Genomic DNA, 18,231 nt, shown 5'->3' with positions numbered 1-18,231 from the left:
AAATCAATAAATATTAAGAAATATTATATTCAGTCTTTTTTTTTTTTGCAAAACGGGCTGAATTTGTATTTCTTTTTTTTTTAAGTTTTTTATTTTTAAAATTTTAAAATCTTTAATTCTTACATGTGTTCCCAAACATGAACCCCCCTTCCACCTCCCTCCCCATAACATCTCTCTGGGTCATCCCCATGCACCAGCCCCAAGCATGCTGTATCCTGCGTCAGACATAGGCTGGCGATTCAATTCTTACATGATAGTATACATGTTAGAATGCCATTCTCCCAAATCATCCCACCCTCTCCCTCTCCCTCTGAGTCCAAAAGTCCGTGATACACATCTGTGTCTTTTTTCCTGTCTTGCATACAGGGTCGTCATTGCCATCTTCCTAAATTCCATATATATGTGTTAGTATACTGTATTGGTGTTTTTCTTTCTGGCTTACTTCACTCTGTATAATCGGCTCCGGTTTCATCCATCTCATCAGAACTGATTCAAATGAATTCTTTTTAACGGCTGAGTAATACTCCATTGTGTATATGTACCACAGCTTTCTTATCCATTCATCTGCTGATGGACATCTAGGTTGTTTCCATGTCCTGGCTATTATAAACAGTGCTGTGATGAACAATGGGGTACATGTGTCTCTTTCAATTCTGGTTTCCTTGGTGTGTATGCCCAGAAGTGGGATTGCTAGGTCATAAGGTAGTTCTATTTGCAATTTTTTAAGGAATCTCCACACTGCTTTCCATAGTGGCTGTACTAGTTTGCATTCCCACCGACAGTGTAGGAGGGTTCCCTTTTCTCCACACCCTCTCCAGCATTTATTGCTTGCAGATTTTTGGATCACAGACATTCTGACTGGTGTGAAGTGGTACCTCATTGTGGTTTTGATTTGCATTTCTCTAATAATGAGTGATGTTGAGCATCTTTTCATGTGTTTGTTAGCCATCCGTATGTCTTCTTTGGAGAAATGTCTATTTAGTTCTTTGGCCCATTTTTTGATTGGGTCGTTTATTTTTCTGGAATTGAGCTGCATAAGTTGCTTGTATATTTTTGAGATTAGTTGTTTGTCAGTTGCTTCATTTGCTATTATTTTCTCCCATTCAGAAGGCTGTCTTTTCACCTTGCTTATATTTTCCTTTGTTGTGCAGAAGCTTTTAATTTTAATTAGATCCCATTTGTTTATTTTTGCTTTTATTTACGGAATTCTGGGAGGTGGATCATAGAGGATCCTGCTGTGATTTATGTCTGAGAGTGTTTTGCCTATGTTCTCCTCTAGGAGTTTTATAGTTTCTGATCTTACATTTAGATCTTTAATCCATTTTGAGTTTATTTTTGTGTGCCGTGTTAGAAAGTGATCTATATTCAGTCTTTAGTATTACCTAGTGAGGACTGATTCCAAAGTTAACTAGTTACTGTAACCATCCGTAAAATCAAAACATTGGTTTTGTCAGTAGTCATGTTTGGACGTGAGAGCTGGACCATAAAAAGACTGAGGACCAAAAAATTGATACCTTTGAATTGTGGTTCTGGAGAGACCCTTGGACAGAAAGATCAAACCAGTTAATCCTAAAGGAAACCAACCCTGAATATCCACAGGAAGGACTGATGCTAAAGCTGAATCTCCAATATTTTGGCCACCTAATGTGAATAGCACTTACTCATTGGAAAAGACCCTGATACTGGAAAGATTTAGGGCAGGAGAAGAAATAGGCAATAGGGGATGAGACGGTTGAACGATATCACAGACTCAAAGGACATGAGTTTGAGTAAACTCCGAGAGATGGTGAAGGACAGGGAAGCCTGGCATGCTGTAGTCCATGGGGTTGCAAAGAGTTAGACATGGCTTAGCAACTGAACAACAATAATAAGGTTCTTCTATATCTTGGCTATTATAAATAATGCTACAATGGACATTTTGCTTCCCAGCTGGCTGTAGTGGTAAAGAACCCGTCTGCCAAAGCAGAAGATGTGGGTTTGATCCCTGGGTTGGGAAGGTCCCCTGGAGGAGGGCATGGCAATTCACTCCAGTATTCTTGCCTAGAGAATTCCATGGACAGAGGAGCCTGGCGGGCTACAGTCCATAGGGTCAGAAAGAATTAGCCATGACTGAAGAGACTTAGCATGCCCAGTGGACATAGGGCTGCATGCATATTTTCAAATTAGTGTTTTTACTTTCTCTGGGTAGTTATCTGAAAATGGACTTGCTGAATCATACAGTAGTTTGTTATATAAATTTTTTTGAGGTACCTGCATGCTGTCTTCCATTTTGGTTGCACCAGTCAGATTGGTGTAGATTGGGAGATTTAAATGTAGATTGATGCCATTGGATGCACCAGTTCATATTTTTACCAACAGTGCATGACTGTTAACTTTGCTCCACACCCTTTCCAAAACATAATATTTGTTGTTTTTTTGATGATGATCATTCTGACAGATAATGAGGTGATATCTTACTGTGTTTTAAATTTGCATTTCCCAGGAAATTAGTGCTGTTGAGAATCTTTTCATATTAGGTGTTTCCATGTCTTCTTTGGAGAAATGTCTATACAGGTACTCTGGCTGTTTTTTAAATTAGATCTTTTTATACTGAACTATATGTTTTTTTTTTCCTACAAAATTTGGCTTGAATATTAACCCCGTTGGATATACCATTTGCAAATATCTTCTTCCATTCAGTAGTTTGCCTTTCATTTTATTGTGGTTTCCTTTGTTGTGCAAGACGTTTTTAGTTTGAGGTAATCCTATTTGTTTATTTTTGCTTTGATTTCTCTTGCCTGAGCAAACAAATCCAAAAACAAACAAACAAACAAACAAGACGGATGTCAAAGACCATTGTGCTTATATTTTCTTCTAGAAGTTTTATGGTTTCAGGTCTTACATTAGGTCCTTAATCCATTTTGAGTTTATTTCATATATAAGAAAATGGTTTAATCTGATTCTTTTGTAAGTAGCTGTCCCGTTTTCCCAGAAATATTTATGGAGGAAAATAGTAGACCATATTTATGGTCTACTCCATTTTATATTTTTGCCTCCTTTGTTTTGGATTAACTGACTACAGAAGAGTGGTTTTATTTATAGGTTCTCTAATCTCTTCCATTGATCTATGTCTTTTGTTTACTTTTTATCAGGAGAACAGTATTTTATAGTGCAGCTTGTAATCAGTGATCATCATATCTTCAGTTTTGTTCTTTCTCAAGATGACTTTGGCTATTTGGGATTTTTTGTGGTTCCATACAAATTTTAAGATTATTTTTTTCTAGTTCCATGAAAAATGCCCTGGTATGTTGATAGGGACTGCATTTAATCCCTGGATTGTTTTGGGTCATATTAACATTTTAGTAGTAATAATTCTTCCAGTTTATAAGCCAAATATATCTTTTATTTGTGTCATCTTCAGTTACTTTCATCACTGTTTTATAATTTTTAGAGTATGGATCTTTCACCTCCTTGGTTAAGTTTATTCCTAGGTATTTTATTCTCTTTAGATGCAATTGTCAATGGGATTATTTTAAAAATTTCTTTCTAATAGATCATTGTTAACATATAGAAACACTATAGATTTCTGAATATTAATTTTACACACTGTAACTTTGCTGAATTCATGTATTAGTTTTAATAGATTTTGGGGTGTTTACATGTAGTATCGAGTCTTCTATAAACACTAACCATTTTATTTCTTCATTTTCAATTCGGATGCTTCTTATTATTCTTGTCTGAATGCTGTGGTTAGGATTTCCAATATCATGTTAAATAAAAGCTGCCAGGGTGGACATCCTTGTCTTGTTCTTGTTTTTAGAGAAAAGTTTCAGCCTTTCACTATTGAGTACGATGTTGGGTATGGGTTTGTTATAAATGGCCTTCATTATGTTGAGATATGTTCTTTATACCCACTTCGATAACATTTTTTTTAACCATGAATATATGTTGAATATTGCTGAACACTTTTTTTGTGTCTATTAAGATGATTATGTGATTTCTCCTTCCTTTCATTAATATAGGTTAACGTAGTGTATCTCATTAATTGATTTGCAAATGTTGAACCATCCTTGTAAACTTGGAATAAATTCCACTCGATTGTGGTGTTCGATTCTTCTCCTATTGTTTTTGAAACCTCTGTTTTATGTATTTTCTCTCTGATCTTTATTATTTCCTTTCTTCTGCTGACTCTGGGATTTCTTTGTTCTTCTTTTTCTAATTCTTTCTGTCTCTAATCAGAAAAGATGCTTGGTGTGGTTTAGATCTACTGCCTGTCTTCATGTTGTGGCCGGGCCATGCTTACCACAGATGTGCTGGTGTGAAGGACTGGCCGTGTTGTGGCGGCCTCTAAGGCTTGGCACCAGTCATTGTTGGTGCTGTGCTGTGTACAGGCGGGCCCTGCCTGGGATCGAAGCTGCTTTCAGATGGTGCTGCCAGCGAAGGGTGACCGTCAAGACTGGCAGGGCAGGTGTCAGCTTTGAAGGGGCTCTGTTTTGCTAACTTAGGGTATCCACCGGGTAAGATGAAACAGTGGCCTGCTTTGGTGGGACTCTGGTGTTGGTCAGAAATGCCTGCTGGGACTAGTGGGGTAAGAGGCCACATTGGAGGGAGTCTGGTGCCAACTTAGCCTGGTCACTGGGTATGAGGGGAGCAGTGGTCTACTCTGGAGGGTCGCCAGTGCTGGCTGATGGTGTCTGCTGGAACTGGGAGGGTGGCAGGCTGCTTTGGAGGGGCTCTGGTATAGCTCCGGGGTGGCTGCCAGGTCTGGTGGGGCTTCGCTGCTGGCTGAGGATGTCTGTTGGGGCTGGCAGGGTTGGGGTGCTGCTTTGGAAGGCTGCCAGATGTGTTGGGTCCATAGGTGAACCCAGGGTGGGACAAGCAGTGCAAGTAAGTTAAATGGCAAGTCAGAAATGGTGCCTGTTAGTGCTGGACCAGCTAAGTAGAGGGTGAGCTATAAGAAAACTGCCATCAAAGTGGCACCTGCCAGTCTCTCTGTAGTGAAATCACTCAGTCGTGTCTGACTCTTTGCGACCCCGTGGACTGTAGCCTACCAGGCTTCTCCGTCCATGGGATTCTCCAGGCAAGAATACTGGAGTGAGTTACCATTTCCTTCTCCAGGGGATCTTCCCGACCTAGGGATCGAACCCGGGTCTCCTGCATTGGAGGCAGATGCTTTAACCTCTGAGCCACCAGGGAAGCCCCCAGAAGTTCCATGATCCCTGCTGCTCTGGCACCTGAAAATTAGTCAATGAGTCTCCTCAAGGTAAGAGATTTTGAAACATCTGCCTTGGTGCTGACACTCCGAGGGAACGAATTTTGGTGAGCTTTCTTGAAGAGTAGTGTCTCAGCTTCCCACAGCCCTCTGGCTCTCCCAGGCATCAAGCTCCCTGGCTTTCAAAGCCAGATGGTATGGGAGCTTGTCTTCCTGGTGCAGGTCTCCTGGGCTGGGGGGCCTTGGTGTGTTCAGAACCCTCAGGTAAGACTCCTGGGCTGTGATATCCTTCCCACCGATGGGTTAGACCCCCAGGACTGGTCCCAACCAGACTGCACTTCTGTTCCTCCTATCCTTCTCCATGCAGCTTTTCCTTCTTATCTTTAGCTGTGGAAAACCTTTTCTGCTAGTCTCCAGGTCATTCCCAGAGAGAGCTTCTGTATATATAGCTGTCATTTGGTATGTCCCTGGGAGGAGGCGAGTCCAGGATCATCTTACTCTGCTTTCTGTCCCAACTTCCTGAGTTCAGCATTTTTAGATTTTACATATAAGTGATATACAGTATTTTTCTTTCTTTGTCTGACTTATGTCACTTAGCATAATGTCCTCAAGTTTCACCCATGTTGTTGGAAATGGCAGGATTTCGTTCTTCCCCATGACAGAATAATACTCACTCCTATGTATGTGTGTGTATACATGTATATATAGCTTGAGGTTGTTTTATAATAAGGCATGTGGTAGAGCATGTAAATAAAAATCTTCAGTGCTTTTTTGATACATCTTAAGCATGCAATCACTGTACTATTCTAATTAGTATATCAAGTGATCTTTCCCAATAATTGTGTTTTCTTGCCCTGGATTCTGATACTCATTTATGGTTCTGCCTTCTTGTCCAGATGCAGCAATTTTGTTCCTGTCTCTTTGTTGGCCACCTTTCTAGCCCTCCTGAATTGCTCTTAATCCTGCCTGATATTAAAGTGCTTACTGTCCCTGATCTTGCTGCTGTTTCATGGTCTGGCCTCTTGGCACCTGCTATTCCATCAGCCACAATGCCCTCTGCCCGCTGTGTGCCCCGACCCTGGCTCATACTCCCCTTCTCTCAGGAAGGACTCATTCACCCTCTTTGGTGGAGCCCCTCAGGTTGCCCTCTGCCTTTTGGCATATTATGCTTCTTGTGCAGCCCACTGTCTAGTAGACATGCTTTAGTCTACCATCTTTCACTGTCTGAAAAGAAGCTGCCAAATAGAACAGAATGCTATTGTTTATCCCGGGGTCCATAGATTCTGCCCCTGACACTGCTAGAGGCAGGGTGACTCCCATCTCCTGGGATCTGAAGCAGTTCCTGGGGGAAGGAGGGTGTGTGGAGCAGTGGGATGTAGGAGGACCAGGGAATAGGGGGCCTTGAGGTTCCTGTCCACATTCTGCCCATCACTTGCTATGAGTTTTAGGGCCACCACTTTCCCTTTCTATGAGAATGGCCCCTCTCTCTTTCATGGACAGTTCAGTTCAGTTCAGTTCAGTCGCTCAGTCATGTCCAACTCTTTGCAACCCCATGGACTGCAGCACGCTAGGCCTCCCTGTCCGTCACCAACTCCTGAAGTTTATTCAAACTCATGTCCATTGAATTGGTGATGAGATCCAACCATCTCATCCTCTGTCATCCCCTTCTCTTGCCTTCAGTCTTTCCCAGCATCAGGGTCTTTTCCAATGAGTCAGCTCTTTGCATCAGGTGGCCAGAGTATTTCATGGACAGGGAAAGCTCAAAAACTCTCCTCAGTAAAGGTCTTTTGAAAGAGCAGAACCCTAAAAATTCTGGCTGTTCTGAGATTCCTTTGGGGGTAGACTTTGTAGGAAAGACACAGCAGAAGTCAGAGAAGCTTGTGAGAAGTTTATTTTAGAGACTAAAGTTAGCTAGTTGACCCCAACCAGCTTTCCTTGGAGGAAATCCCCTGCTGGTGGGGTTGGGATGTGCAGAGATAAAGGCTTCCATTTAGATCAGACTATGGTAGGTTCTTAGTGAGAGAAAAGCGATTTGCTTTAATAGGTATCACTGCCCAGTCATCCGGGCAGATATTTAGTTCACGAATAACATCAACCACTGCTGTTACTCTTACAGTACCTGAAAGAGACAAGGCAGGACAAAGGTCATGTCTGATAACACTCCAACCCAATGCCTTGACTTTTCTGCCATCACCAGAAATTTCCCCACTGGGATTCAGTTTTCCCAAGTCATTTACAAATATAGGTCTCATTAACTTTTCTCCCAAACCTTTCACCTTTCAAGTTGGGCAGAGTCCCCACATTCTCTCTGCCCCTTCTTCCCTCCCTTCCTCTCTGCCCTTCCTCATGGAGGTTCTGATTCAAGTCTGGAGCCATGTTTGTGTTTTTTCCCTCCCTGGAGGATAGTTCTTCCCTTGGTCATCTCCTGTACTTACTGTTGGTTTGCAAATCCCAGAAGAATCTCTTTGGGGAATTGTTACAGAGGCAGGAGGTGAATTTATAATTAAAATTGCCTTCAATCGGAATGTTGCTTAGAAGATAACATTTAATCTGGGGAGAGAGGACCCAGTGTTAGCTTGAGGATGGAAAAGTGAAAGACAAGAAAGGTTGATAGGGGAGGAGGAAGATCTAATCAGTAATTGAAAAGCAGGGGTGAGTGTGGGTCAGAGGCAGGAGGAGTGAACTATGCGATGTCCTCTAGGTCAGAAGGTCTTCTGTCCTCATGTGCTCAAGTTCCTGCTTTAGCAGCGTGGGTCTAGGGCTTGGGAGGAAAGAGGTAAGTGAGTTCACAGGGCTGGGATCAGTCATCTTGGGGCAGTTGGTCATCTGGGGAGCAGGCTTACCTTGCTTCTCTAGTCAAGGCTGTCCGGAATTGGGCTGTGACCACAGCCTGGCTGCTTGGGCGTGGAAGTCAATGCCAGGCCCCGTTGCCAGACTGTGGCTGAGCCCCAGCTGTGTTCCTCTAAAGCTCTGCGACTTTCGGTAATTAGTGACCTTTCATAACTAGGGTGATGTGTCTCACTCTTGTTTTCCTCAGTTGTGAGGTGAAAGCAATTACTCACCAACCCTGGCTGCTACCTGCTGCTGCTGCTAAGTCACTCAGTCGTGTCCGACTCTGTGCGACCCCATAGATGGCAGCCCACCAGGCTCCCCCGTCCCTGGGATTCTCCAGGCAAGAACAGTGGAGTGGATTGCCATTTCCTTCTCCAATGCATGAAAGTGAAAAGTGAAAAGGAAGTCGCTTAGTCATGTCCAACTCTTTGCGACCCCATGGACTGCAGCCCACCAGACTCTTCTGCCCATGAGATTTTCCAGGCAAGAGTACTGGAGTGGGGTACCATTGTCTTCTCCTAGCAATGGGTTCCAAATGAGATTGAGATATTGAAGTTAGTTTTCCTTCTCTTTTTCAAATTGAGAGTGCTTTACAACTGAAGATCCCAGAGTATGCAGGCTTCCTTGGTGGCTCAGTGGTAAACAATTCTCCTGCTAATGCAGAATACACAGGTTCTGTCTCGGCCAGGAAGATCCCACATCCCACAGGGCAAACTAAGCGCATGCCCATAGCTATTGAGCCTGCGGCTCTACAGCCCATTCTCCCCAACAAGAGAATTCACTGCGACGAGAAGCTCTTTTCCTGCAACTGGAGCGTAGCCCCTGCTCACTGCAACTAGAGAAAAGCCACACAAGGAAGACCCAGCACAGCCAAAATTAAGAAGAAGCTAAATCAATGAAGATCCCAGAGTATAGCATATGTAAGTTTCAGTGGAGTCAAGAGCCTTCTGTCTAGTTAGTGTTCAGCACGGAAGTTTTATTCTGTGGTCCATAAACCCAGAAAGGTCTGCAGATAGTACTCAGTGAGTCTGTGTATTCAGGTGGAAAGAGGTTTTATCTTTATTTTTACTAGACTCTCATTGAAACTGAGCACTTCTGTTACAAAGGCCATCAGTAATCCATGGTGGTATTAGCAGTATGCGTGATCTTATCAAGAAGAGAGACATAGATATGTTTGCACTACATTATAATTTTAGAGATCTTGAAATATTGTCTCTCATCACTACCTTTGTGCCCTATAGGACTGATGTGCATTGTCATGGCTGGGGCCATCAGCCCATTTCCTGCAACTTCTCCAGGTAGCTGGCAGCTCTGTGCTGAATGGCCTGTCAGCCCCCAAACAGTAAATTCAAATGTTCTCACCCTTGGGGTTTTACTCAGAATACTTTGGACATCCTGGTGTTTCTATAGAGAAATCTACCTTCACCTTGTTTAGTTTTTTATTACATTTACAACAATATATCTTCATCTATCCCCTTCACGGATCACAGCATTGTCACGGCAAAGAGTCTTGTGTAACTCAATGAAGCTACGAACCACACTGTACAGGGCCACCCAAAATAGATGGGTCATAGTGCGGAGTTCTGACAAAACATGATCCACTGGAGCAGGGAATGGCAATCCACTCCAGTATACTTGCTTTGAGAACCCCATGAATATTGTGAAAAGGCAAAATGATATGGCACCAGAGGACGAGCCCCCAAGGTTAGACGATGTCCAATATGCTACTGGGGAAGAGCAGAGAAATAGCTCCAGAAAGAATGAAGAGGCTAAGCCAAAGCAGAAATGACACTCAGTTGTACTCAGTTGTAGATGTGTCTGGTGGTGAAAGTAAAGTCTGATGCTATTAAGAACTTCACTGCATAGGAACCTGGAATGTTAGGTTCATGAATCAAGGCAAATTAGACATGAACAAGCAGGAGATGGCCTGAGTGAACCTTGACATCTTAGAAATCAGTGAACTAAGATAGATAGGAATGAGTGAACTTAATTCAGATGACCATTATATCTCCTACTACGGGTAAGAATACCTTAGAAGAAATGGAATAGCCCTCAGAGGCAACAAAAGAATCTGAAATTCAGTGCTGGGTGCAATCTCAAAAACAAAGAATGATCTCAGTTCATTTTCAAGGCAAATTATTCAACATCACAGTAATCCATGTCTGTGTCCTAGCCACTAATGCCGAAGAAGCTGAAGTTGAAGAATTCTATGAAGACTTACAAGACCTTCTAGATCTAACACCAAAAAGTTATGTACATTTCATAATAGGGGACTGGAATGCAACAGTAGAAAGTCAAGGGTTATCTGGAGTAATAGGCAAGCTTGGCCTTGGAGTACAAAATGAAGCAGGGCAAAGATAGAATACACTGGTCATAACAAACACCCTTTTCCAACAACACAAGAGACAACTCTACACATGGACATCACCAGATGGTCAAGACTGAAATCAGATTGATTATAAGCTTTGCAGCTGAAGATGGAGAAGCTCCATACAGTTAGCAAAAACAAGACCTAGAGCTGACTGTAGCTCAGATCATGAGCTCCCTGTTGCAAAATTCAGGCTTGAATTGAAAGTAGGGAGAAACAAGAGACAATTCAGGTATGACCTAAATGAAACCCCTTATGATTATACAGTGGAGGTGATGAATAGATTTATGGGATTAAATATGATAGCAGAGTGCCTAAAAAACTGTGGACAGAGGTTCATAACATTTTACAGGAGGTGTGACGAAAACCATCCATAAGAAAAAGAAATGCAAGAATGCAGCATGGTTGTCTGAGGACGCTTTACAAATAGCTGAGAAAATAAGAGAAGTGAAAGGCAAAGGAGAAAGGGAAAGATATGCCCAACTGAATGCAGAGTTCCAGAGAATAACAAGGAACGATAAGAAAGGCTTCTTAGGTGAACAATGTAAAGAAATAGAGGAAAACAACAGATTAGGAAAGACAAGAGATCTCTTCAAGAAATTGGACATATCAAGGGAATATTTCATGCAAGGATGGACATGATAAAGGACAGAAATGGTAAGGACTTACAGAAGCAGAAGAGATTAAGAAGAGGTGGCGAGAATACACAGAAGAACTGTACAAAAAGGTCTTAATAACTTGATAACCATGATGGCATGGTCACTCATCTGGAGATGGATATCCTGGAGCATGAAGTTAAGCAGGCCTTAGGAATTATTAGAGTGAACAAAGCTAGTGGAAGTAATGGAATTCCAGCTGGTCCATTTAAAATCCTAAAAGACGATGCTGTTCAAGTGCTGCACTCAATATGTCAGCAACTTTGGAAAACTCTACAGTGGACACAGGACTGGAAAAGAATAGTTTTCATTCCAATCCTAAAAATGGGCAATTCAAAAGAATGTTCAACTACAGTACAATTGCAGTCATTTCATATGCTAGCAAAGTAATATGCAAAATCCTTGAATACTTGGGATAAGTAGTATGTGATCTAAGAAATTCCAGATGTACAAGCTTTGTTTAGAAAAGGCAGAAGAGCCAGACATCAAATTGCCACCATGTGCTGTATCATAGAAAAGCAAGGGAATTCCAAGAAAACGTCTACTTCTGCTTCATTGACTACACAAAAGCCTTTGACTGTGGATCAAAACAAATTGTGGAAAATTCTCAAAGAGATGGAAATACCAAGTCATTTAACCTGTCTCCTGAGAGACAAGAGGCAACAGTTAGAACTGAACATGGAACAACAAACTGGTTCAAAATTGGGGAAGGAGTACGTTAAGGCTATATATTGCCACTCTGCTTATTTAGCATATTTAGCTACATCATGTGAAATGCCGGGCTGGGAAACAACAGAAGCAGTGAAAGACTTTATTGTCTGGGGCTCCAGAATCACTGCAGATGGTGACTGCAGTCATGAAATTAAAAGATGCTTGCTCCTTGGAAGGAAAGCTATGACAAACCTAGACAGCATATTAAAAAGCAGAGATATTACTTTGATGATAAAGGTCCATATAGTCAAAGCTATGATTTTTCCAGTAGTTATGTATGGATGTAAGAGTTGGACCATAAACAAGGCTGAGCACTGAAAAATTGATGCTTTTGAACTGTGGTGTTGGAGAATACTCTTGAGAGTCCCTTGGACTGCAAGGAGATCAAACCAGTCAATCCTAAATGAGATCTGTCCTGGGTGTTCATTGGAAGGACTGATGCTGAAGCTGAAGCTCTAATACTTTGGCCACCTGATGTGAAGATCTGACTCATTAGAAAAGAACCTGATGCAGGGAAAGATTGAAACAGAAGAAGGGGACAACAGAGGATGAGATGGTTGGATGGCATCACCAATTCAGTGGACATGAGTTTGAACAAATTCTGGGAAATGATGATAGGACAAGGGAGGCCTGGCATGCTGCAGTCCATGGGGTAGCAAAGACTTGGACATGACTGAGTGACCGAATAATACAACAGCAACAAAATGTCATCCAGTCCCATCACTTCATTCAAATAGAAGAGGAAAAAGTGCAAACAGTGACAAATTCTCCTTTCTTGGGCTCTAAAATCACTAAGGATGATGACTGCAATTAAAAAATTAAAAGATGCTTGCTCCTTGAAAGAAAAGCTATGACAAACCTAAACAAATTATTAAAAAGCAGAGACATCACTTTGCCAACCAACGTCCGTATAGTTAAAGCTATTGTTTTTCCAGTAGTCATATATGGATGTGAGAGTTGGACCAGTCAGTCCTAACGGAAGTCAACCCTGAATATTCGTTGAAAGGACTGATGGTGAAGCTGAAGCTCCAGTACTTTGGACACCTGATGCAAAGAACTGACTCAATGGAAAAGACCCTGATTCTGGGAAAGATCAATGGCAGGAGGAGAAGGGGGCAGCATAGGATGAGACCATTAGATATCATCACCAGCTCAATGGATGTGAGTCTGAGCAAACTTTGGGAGATAGTGAAGGATGGGGAAGCCTGGCGTGCTGCAGTTCACGTGGTCACAAAGAGTCGGACATGACTTATGAAGTGAGCAATAACAATCTTTACAAATCAGGATTTTCACTACTTGAATAACCAAAACCAAAAATTCCTAGTCCCTTGGATGTCCAACAAAACAGCTATGATTTGTTGCCAAATGGTAGTGTACAGTTTAAGGTCTTTACTCAAGCTTCACGATGACAGCCACCGTATAATATAATCTCTAGAAAATAAAATGTAACTTGTTTATATTTAAGTATATTGCCTTTCAGCTAGTGTGCCCATAAAGAAACACACATATATAGCGGTATCACGTTTACTTTTAAAATAATTTTATCATTTTTCTTTATTATGTCTGTTTTCCTTTGTAATCAGTGCGTTTTATTTACAAATTTGGAGCAATTTTCTGGTAAGAGTTCCAAGACCAGCAAAATGGTCCAGACCACAAATGTTTAAGCACTTGGTTAACCCTACGTTTTCTTCAACATTAAATTATTATATGGTGTTTATATTCAAACACATGCTTGAGGATATAATCTATTTCATTTTAAAAATATTTATTTGTATTTATTTATTTATTTGGCTACACCAGATCTAAGGTGTGGCACAAGGGATCTGTTGTTGCAGCATGTAGAATCTAGTTCCCTGATCAGGTCCCCTGCCTTGGAAGCAAAGAGTTTTAGCCACTGAACCCCCAGGGAAATGCCAACCTATTCTATACTTGTCTTTATGATCTTTAATACCTCACTTGATCAAGAATTTAGCTACATAAACATTATAATTAGTAGAAAATGAATATTAAGTTCTAGAAACATTGCACCTATAAAATTAAATTTTTTCCAAAGTTTTAAAAATATGAAGGTATATTCATAGTTATACATTTATTTCATGCTTGCATGCTAAGTCGCTCAGTTGTGTCTGACACTTTGTGACCCACCCCGCCATGGACTGTAACCCACCAGGCTCCTCTGTTCATGGGATTCTCCAGGCAAGAATACTGGAGTGGGTTGCCATTTTCTTCTCCAGGGGATCTTCCTGACCCAGGGATCAAACCTTCATCTCTTATGTCTCCTGCACTGGCAGGCAGGTTCTTTGTTGCTTAGCACCACCTGGAAAGCTCACGTTTATTTTATAGTTATACATAATTTCTTTCTAATTTGCAGTATCATTCATTCTATGGAGTTCTTTGTCTTTGACTTATACTTGGTTAGGTTTTAAAAAGTTTGCTTTATTTTATTGTACTAGCATTGTTCTTAAAACAATTTTATTAATCAGCAGCAAAAAATTATATCAGGTGTCAAATTGTTGATTAAAGACTTTTTCTTTACACCTGTTACATTCTCAAGGTTGGAAATGGACTTTCATAATCTATCACCACTAGAAATTACCATTATCACAAAACTTTTATGCCCATCTTCACATTCTTTTTTTATCTGTGCTTTTGATAAATAAAACACAAAATTGAAAAATTATGACTCACTCTCCTTCCCACCTCTAATTAGTATACATAGTTTATATTATTGGATTGTAAACAGAAAAACTGGATAAAGCAGCTGTATTACTCTTTGCTCAATGATCAGTAATCTTTCTCCTATAGGTGTGGGGCCATTTCTAGAATGCAGTTTAATGAACAACAATCCTCACACTCCCAATTTTGTTTTCTATTTAGTCCCTGTCCTTAAAGTCTCCGGTGGCTCAGAAGGTAAAGAATCTGCCTGCAATGTGGGAGACCCATGTTCGATCCCTGGGTCAGAAAGATCCCCTGGAGAAGGGAATGGCAACCCACTCCAGCATTCTTGCCTGGAGAATCCCATGGACAGAGGAGCCTGGTGGGCTACAATCCATGGGGTTGCAAGGTGTCAGACACAACTGAGAGACGAACACTTTCACTTTCAAATCTAATTTGAATTCTGAAGCTGTCAGAAGGTACCTGTGCTTCTTGAGAGATGTCTTTCTGGAATGAGATAGGGTAGATACATGGATTTGGCCCTTGGCCCTTGAACAGAGGTGGCTAACAAGGGATGTGCGTGCGTGCAGTCACTCGGTTGTGTCCAACTCTCTGCGACCCCATGAACTGTAGCCTACCAGGCTCCTCTGTCTATGGAATTGTTCAGGCAAGAATACTGGGGTGGGTTGCCATTTCCTCCTCCAGGGGGATCTTCCCAATCCAGGGATGGAAACTGCATCTCCTATATCTCCTGCATTACTGCTACTGCTAAGTCACTTCAGTCGTGTCTGATTCTGTGCGACCCCATAGACGGCATAGACTCCCCTGTCCCTGGGATTCTCCAGGCAAGAACACTGGAGTGGGTTGCCATTTCCTTCTCCAATGCATGAAAGTGAAAAGTAAAAGGGAAGTCGCTCAGTCATATCTGACTCTTAGCGACCCCATGGACTGCAGCCTACCAGGCTCCTCCATCCATGGGATATTTCAGGCAAGAGTACTGGAGTGGGGTGCCATTGCCTTATCCTGCATTACAGGTGGATTCTTTACCCGCTGAACACTGAGGAAGCCCCTAGGAAGGGAGGATCATGCTTTCGTGACAACACCAGAGGAGACTATCAGTGAGGTGGAGAAGGACACACTCTTCCTGGGGTGGGAGGGGAAGTTCTGTGGGTTCAACCTGCACAGGTCCTTTCCACGGGACCCAGAGCAGTCAGACAGGAGGAGGCCTAATGCACGTTATCCTTGGAGATCCTCTGGTCTAGATCCTCCCTCTCACCACTGCTGAACTGGGAGAAAGGGAGGAGAAGGATGTGCTTTCCTTATCAGAGAGGAGGGGTTGGAACAACAGTCAACTTCCAAAAAAAGAGCAGACGAAGCCAAAGAGCAGAAGAGTGAGCAGAAAGCAGACTCTGCTCAGGTCTTCCTGGGGAGGAGGGTTCACAACCTGCCCATTGGCCCCGCATCTTGTTTCCCCACTTGCCTCAGCCTCCCAGATGGGGCTGTGGGTTTTCCTTCTGAGGCTCTCCACGCTCCTGTCCTTCATCTCCCCAGGACCTGGGGAGGGACTCTCACCTGTCCTCTCCCACCTCTCACATGTTTTTCTCTCTCCCCTCTAGTGCTTGTCCCACTAGTCATGCCTTCTCTCTCCTCCTTCCCACACTTTCTTGATTGGGGGGGGGGGGGTCCCTTCATTTGTAAAATGACAGTAGTCATCTGCCCTGAGCCCCCATGATTATTCTGAGGCTCAAGTATCTATATGAGCATTGGGAGCAGGAGAGTGGGGGTTCATTATGTTATCAATTACATTATGCAATATTGAAATCAGAGCTTGATATAACCGTATTCATAATTAGGAATCAGACTTTTCCCAAGGTGGGCCTCTGCTTACCACCATGCATTCCCTCAGATCTGTTGAGACTTGAAGCACCACGGTGGCCTCTTCACTCCCGTCTATTTGCAGCATCTGCAGGTCCATTGTCATCAACTGTTGACTGGTTCCGGGAAGAGAGAAGCGGGTCTGAGATCAGAAATCGATCCACGAGAGACGGGGCTTGCGGTCAGCAAGACCAAGAGAAGGTGCAGACGAAGGAGGTGATGAGAGCAGGATGCATCACTCAGCATCTGAGTCTCCTGAGAACTTTTGATTTGGGATTGTTTTGTACAGATTAGGTGTGCTTACTAAAGCAACTTGAATTCTTTATTTTAAAGCTGAGTATCTTCTTTCCTTCCACTGGTCATCCTAGTTTGCCCCAAAGCAAGGAACTGCCTGGGATGAGGGGCTTTCTAGTGCTAAAACCAAGAAATTCCTGAGCAAACTGGGCTGGGCGGTCACCTTAGTTAGCACAGCTTATTTCAACAACTTGCCATGCCTCAGGGCTGAATAGAGTGGCAACTATATCTGAACTTGTCCTCACCCAGTGTTTCTTGGTGCCTCCACATTATACCAGCTTCTCAAAATCCTGAGTGGTTTTTTCCAGGATAGGACACCTGGTCGCACTACAGAGATCACCACCAGAATCATAATCCAGAAACCCAGCATCCCAAACTCTCTTCCTGGAGAGAAAACTTCCCAAGATTCGCTGAATGATTCTGTTCCTCCCCAGTCCCTAGCTCCATTTCCTACTTAACTCCTTTCTGCTTGCCCGGTTTCTTGCTTCTGTCAAACGTGGACCCTCAGTGAACTAGCTTCTAAACCTGCTCTTCCTGATATCAGTGTTTGTGGGGGCAAGTGGTCCTTGTCTTCATCTTTGGTTTTGAGAATAGGGAGAATATCTAAGCTGCTGAGTCAGCGCAGTCTCATCCCACAGGGCCAGGGATCTGTGACCACACCCTCTAATCCTTTCCTGAGTCCTGCCCAAAGCTATTGTTGGAACTCGATGACCTGCTTCATCTTCTCTTCTAGGAGGGAAGGTACGAGAAGGTGGGGTTTTCCAAGCAGAATTCTAACAAAGGTATTGACTATGGACAGGATGTGGATCAGAGCTTTGGCTCAGAGGTAAAGAATCCACCTTCCATGCAGGAGTCTCAGGTTCAGTGCCTGGGTAGGGAAGATCCCCTGGAGAAGGAAGTGGCAATCCACTTCTGTATTCTTGCCTGGGAAATCCCATGGACAGAGGAGGCTGGTGGGCTACAGTCTATGGGGTCGCAAAAGAGACATACACAGCCTAGCAACTAAACAATAACAACAGCAGTTACTTACAGCCTATTGAACACTGGGAGCCTTATTTCCATGGGCAGCCTAGAAGCACCCAGTGGAAATGTAAGGGAAATTGATGACACTCCCTAAGAGGGGAAAAATGGAGCTAGGTGTGGGGTTCATGAGAGTTCCTCGGGCTAGAGTTCTGGGAAGTTGAAAAAGTTTTCAGGAACAGATATGCAGATTTCTAGAGTAGGACTGGAGGAGCCCCCTCCCCACCCAATTTTTTTGTTTGTTTTTAATGAGGAGGAGAAAGTCTTGGCTCACGTGTCTTCCTGAGCTTTGGTGGTCCCCAGCTGCAGGCAAAGAATCAGAAGCAGGGCAGCAGGGCTGGCCCTGAGCAGGAGATGGAGAGAGTACATGCTGAATGAGACAGAATGTGATGTCCTAGAGACGTAGGATCCCAGGTGCTCAGCACAGTCTTTATACGCAGATCAAGGAAGTGGAGAGCTGCCAAGCAGATCCATGTTGTCAATCATACATTTATCCTCCCCGCTCATGATCTTTCCTTGTTGAGCTGAAGTTTGTTTGTCTATGGAAAAAGTCAACATTCAGCTTGAGTGTTAAGAGTCTGGGAAAGGAATTAGATTACCCTTCCTCGTTTTCTCACTATTAGAGTTTC

General features: G+C 42.8%; 1 protein-coding gene across 1 annotated transcript; it reads right to left on the bottom strand.

Annotated features, from left to right (window-relative positions):
* Positions 1 to 7,059: 7,059 nt before the first annotated feature.
* LOC101122351 (prolactin-inducible protein homolog) lies at positions 7,060 to 18,006 on the bottom strand. Its single transcript, XM_027968888.2, has 4 exons — positions 17,877 to 18,006; positions 16,302 to 16,404; positions 7,627 to 7,741; positions 7,060 to 7,310 (listed from the first exon to the last, which is right to left on the bottom strand). Exons 1-4 carry the CDS (start codon positions 17,969 to 17,971, stop codon positions 7,192 to 7,194), a joined length of 432 nt encoding a protein of 143 aa, XP_027824689.1. The 5' UTR covers positions 17,972 to 18,006; the 3' UTR covers positions 7,060 to 7,191.
* Between the last annotated feature and the right edge of the window lie 225 nt (positions 18,007 to 18,231).

Source organism: Ovis aries, chromosome 4, assembly GCF_016772045.2.
Source record: "Ovis aries strain OAR_USU_Benz2616 breed Rambouillet chromosome 4, ARS-UI_Ramb_v3.0, whole genome shotgun sequence".
Lineage (NCBI taxonomy): Eukaryota > Metazoa > Chordata > Mammalia > Artiodactyla > Bovidae > Ovis > Ovis aries.
Note: the sequence above shows the minus strand (reverse complement) of the source record. Positions and strands in the feature narration are given on the sequence as shown.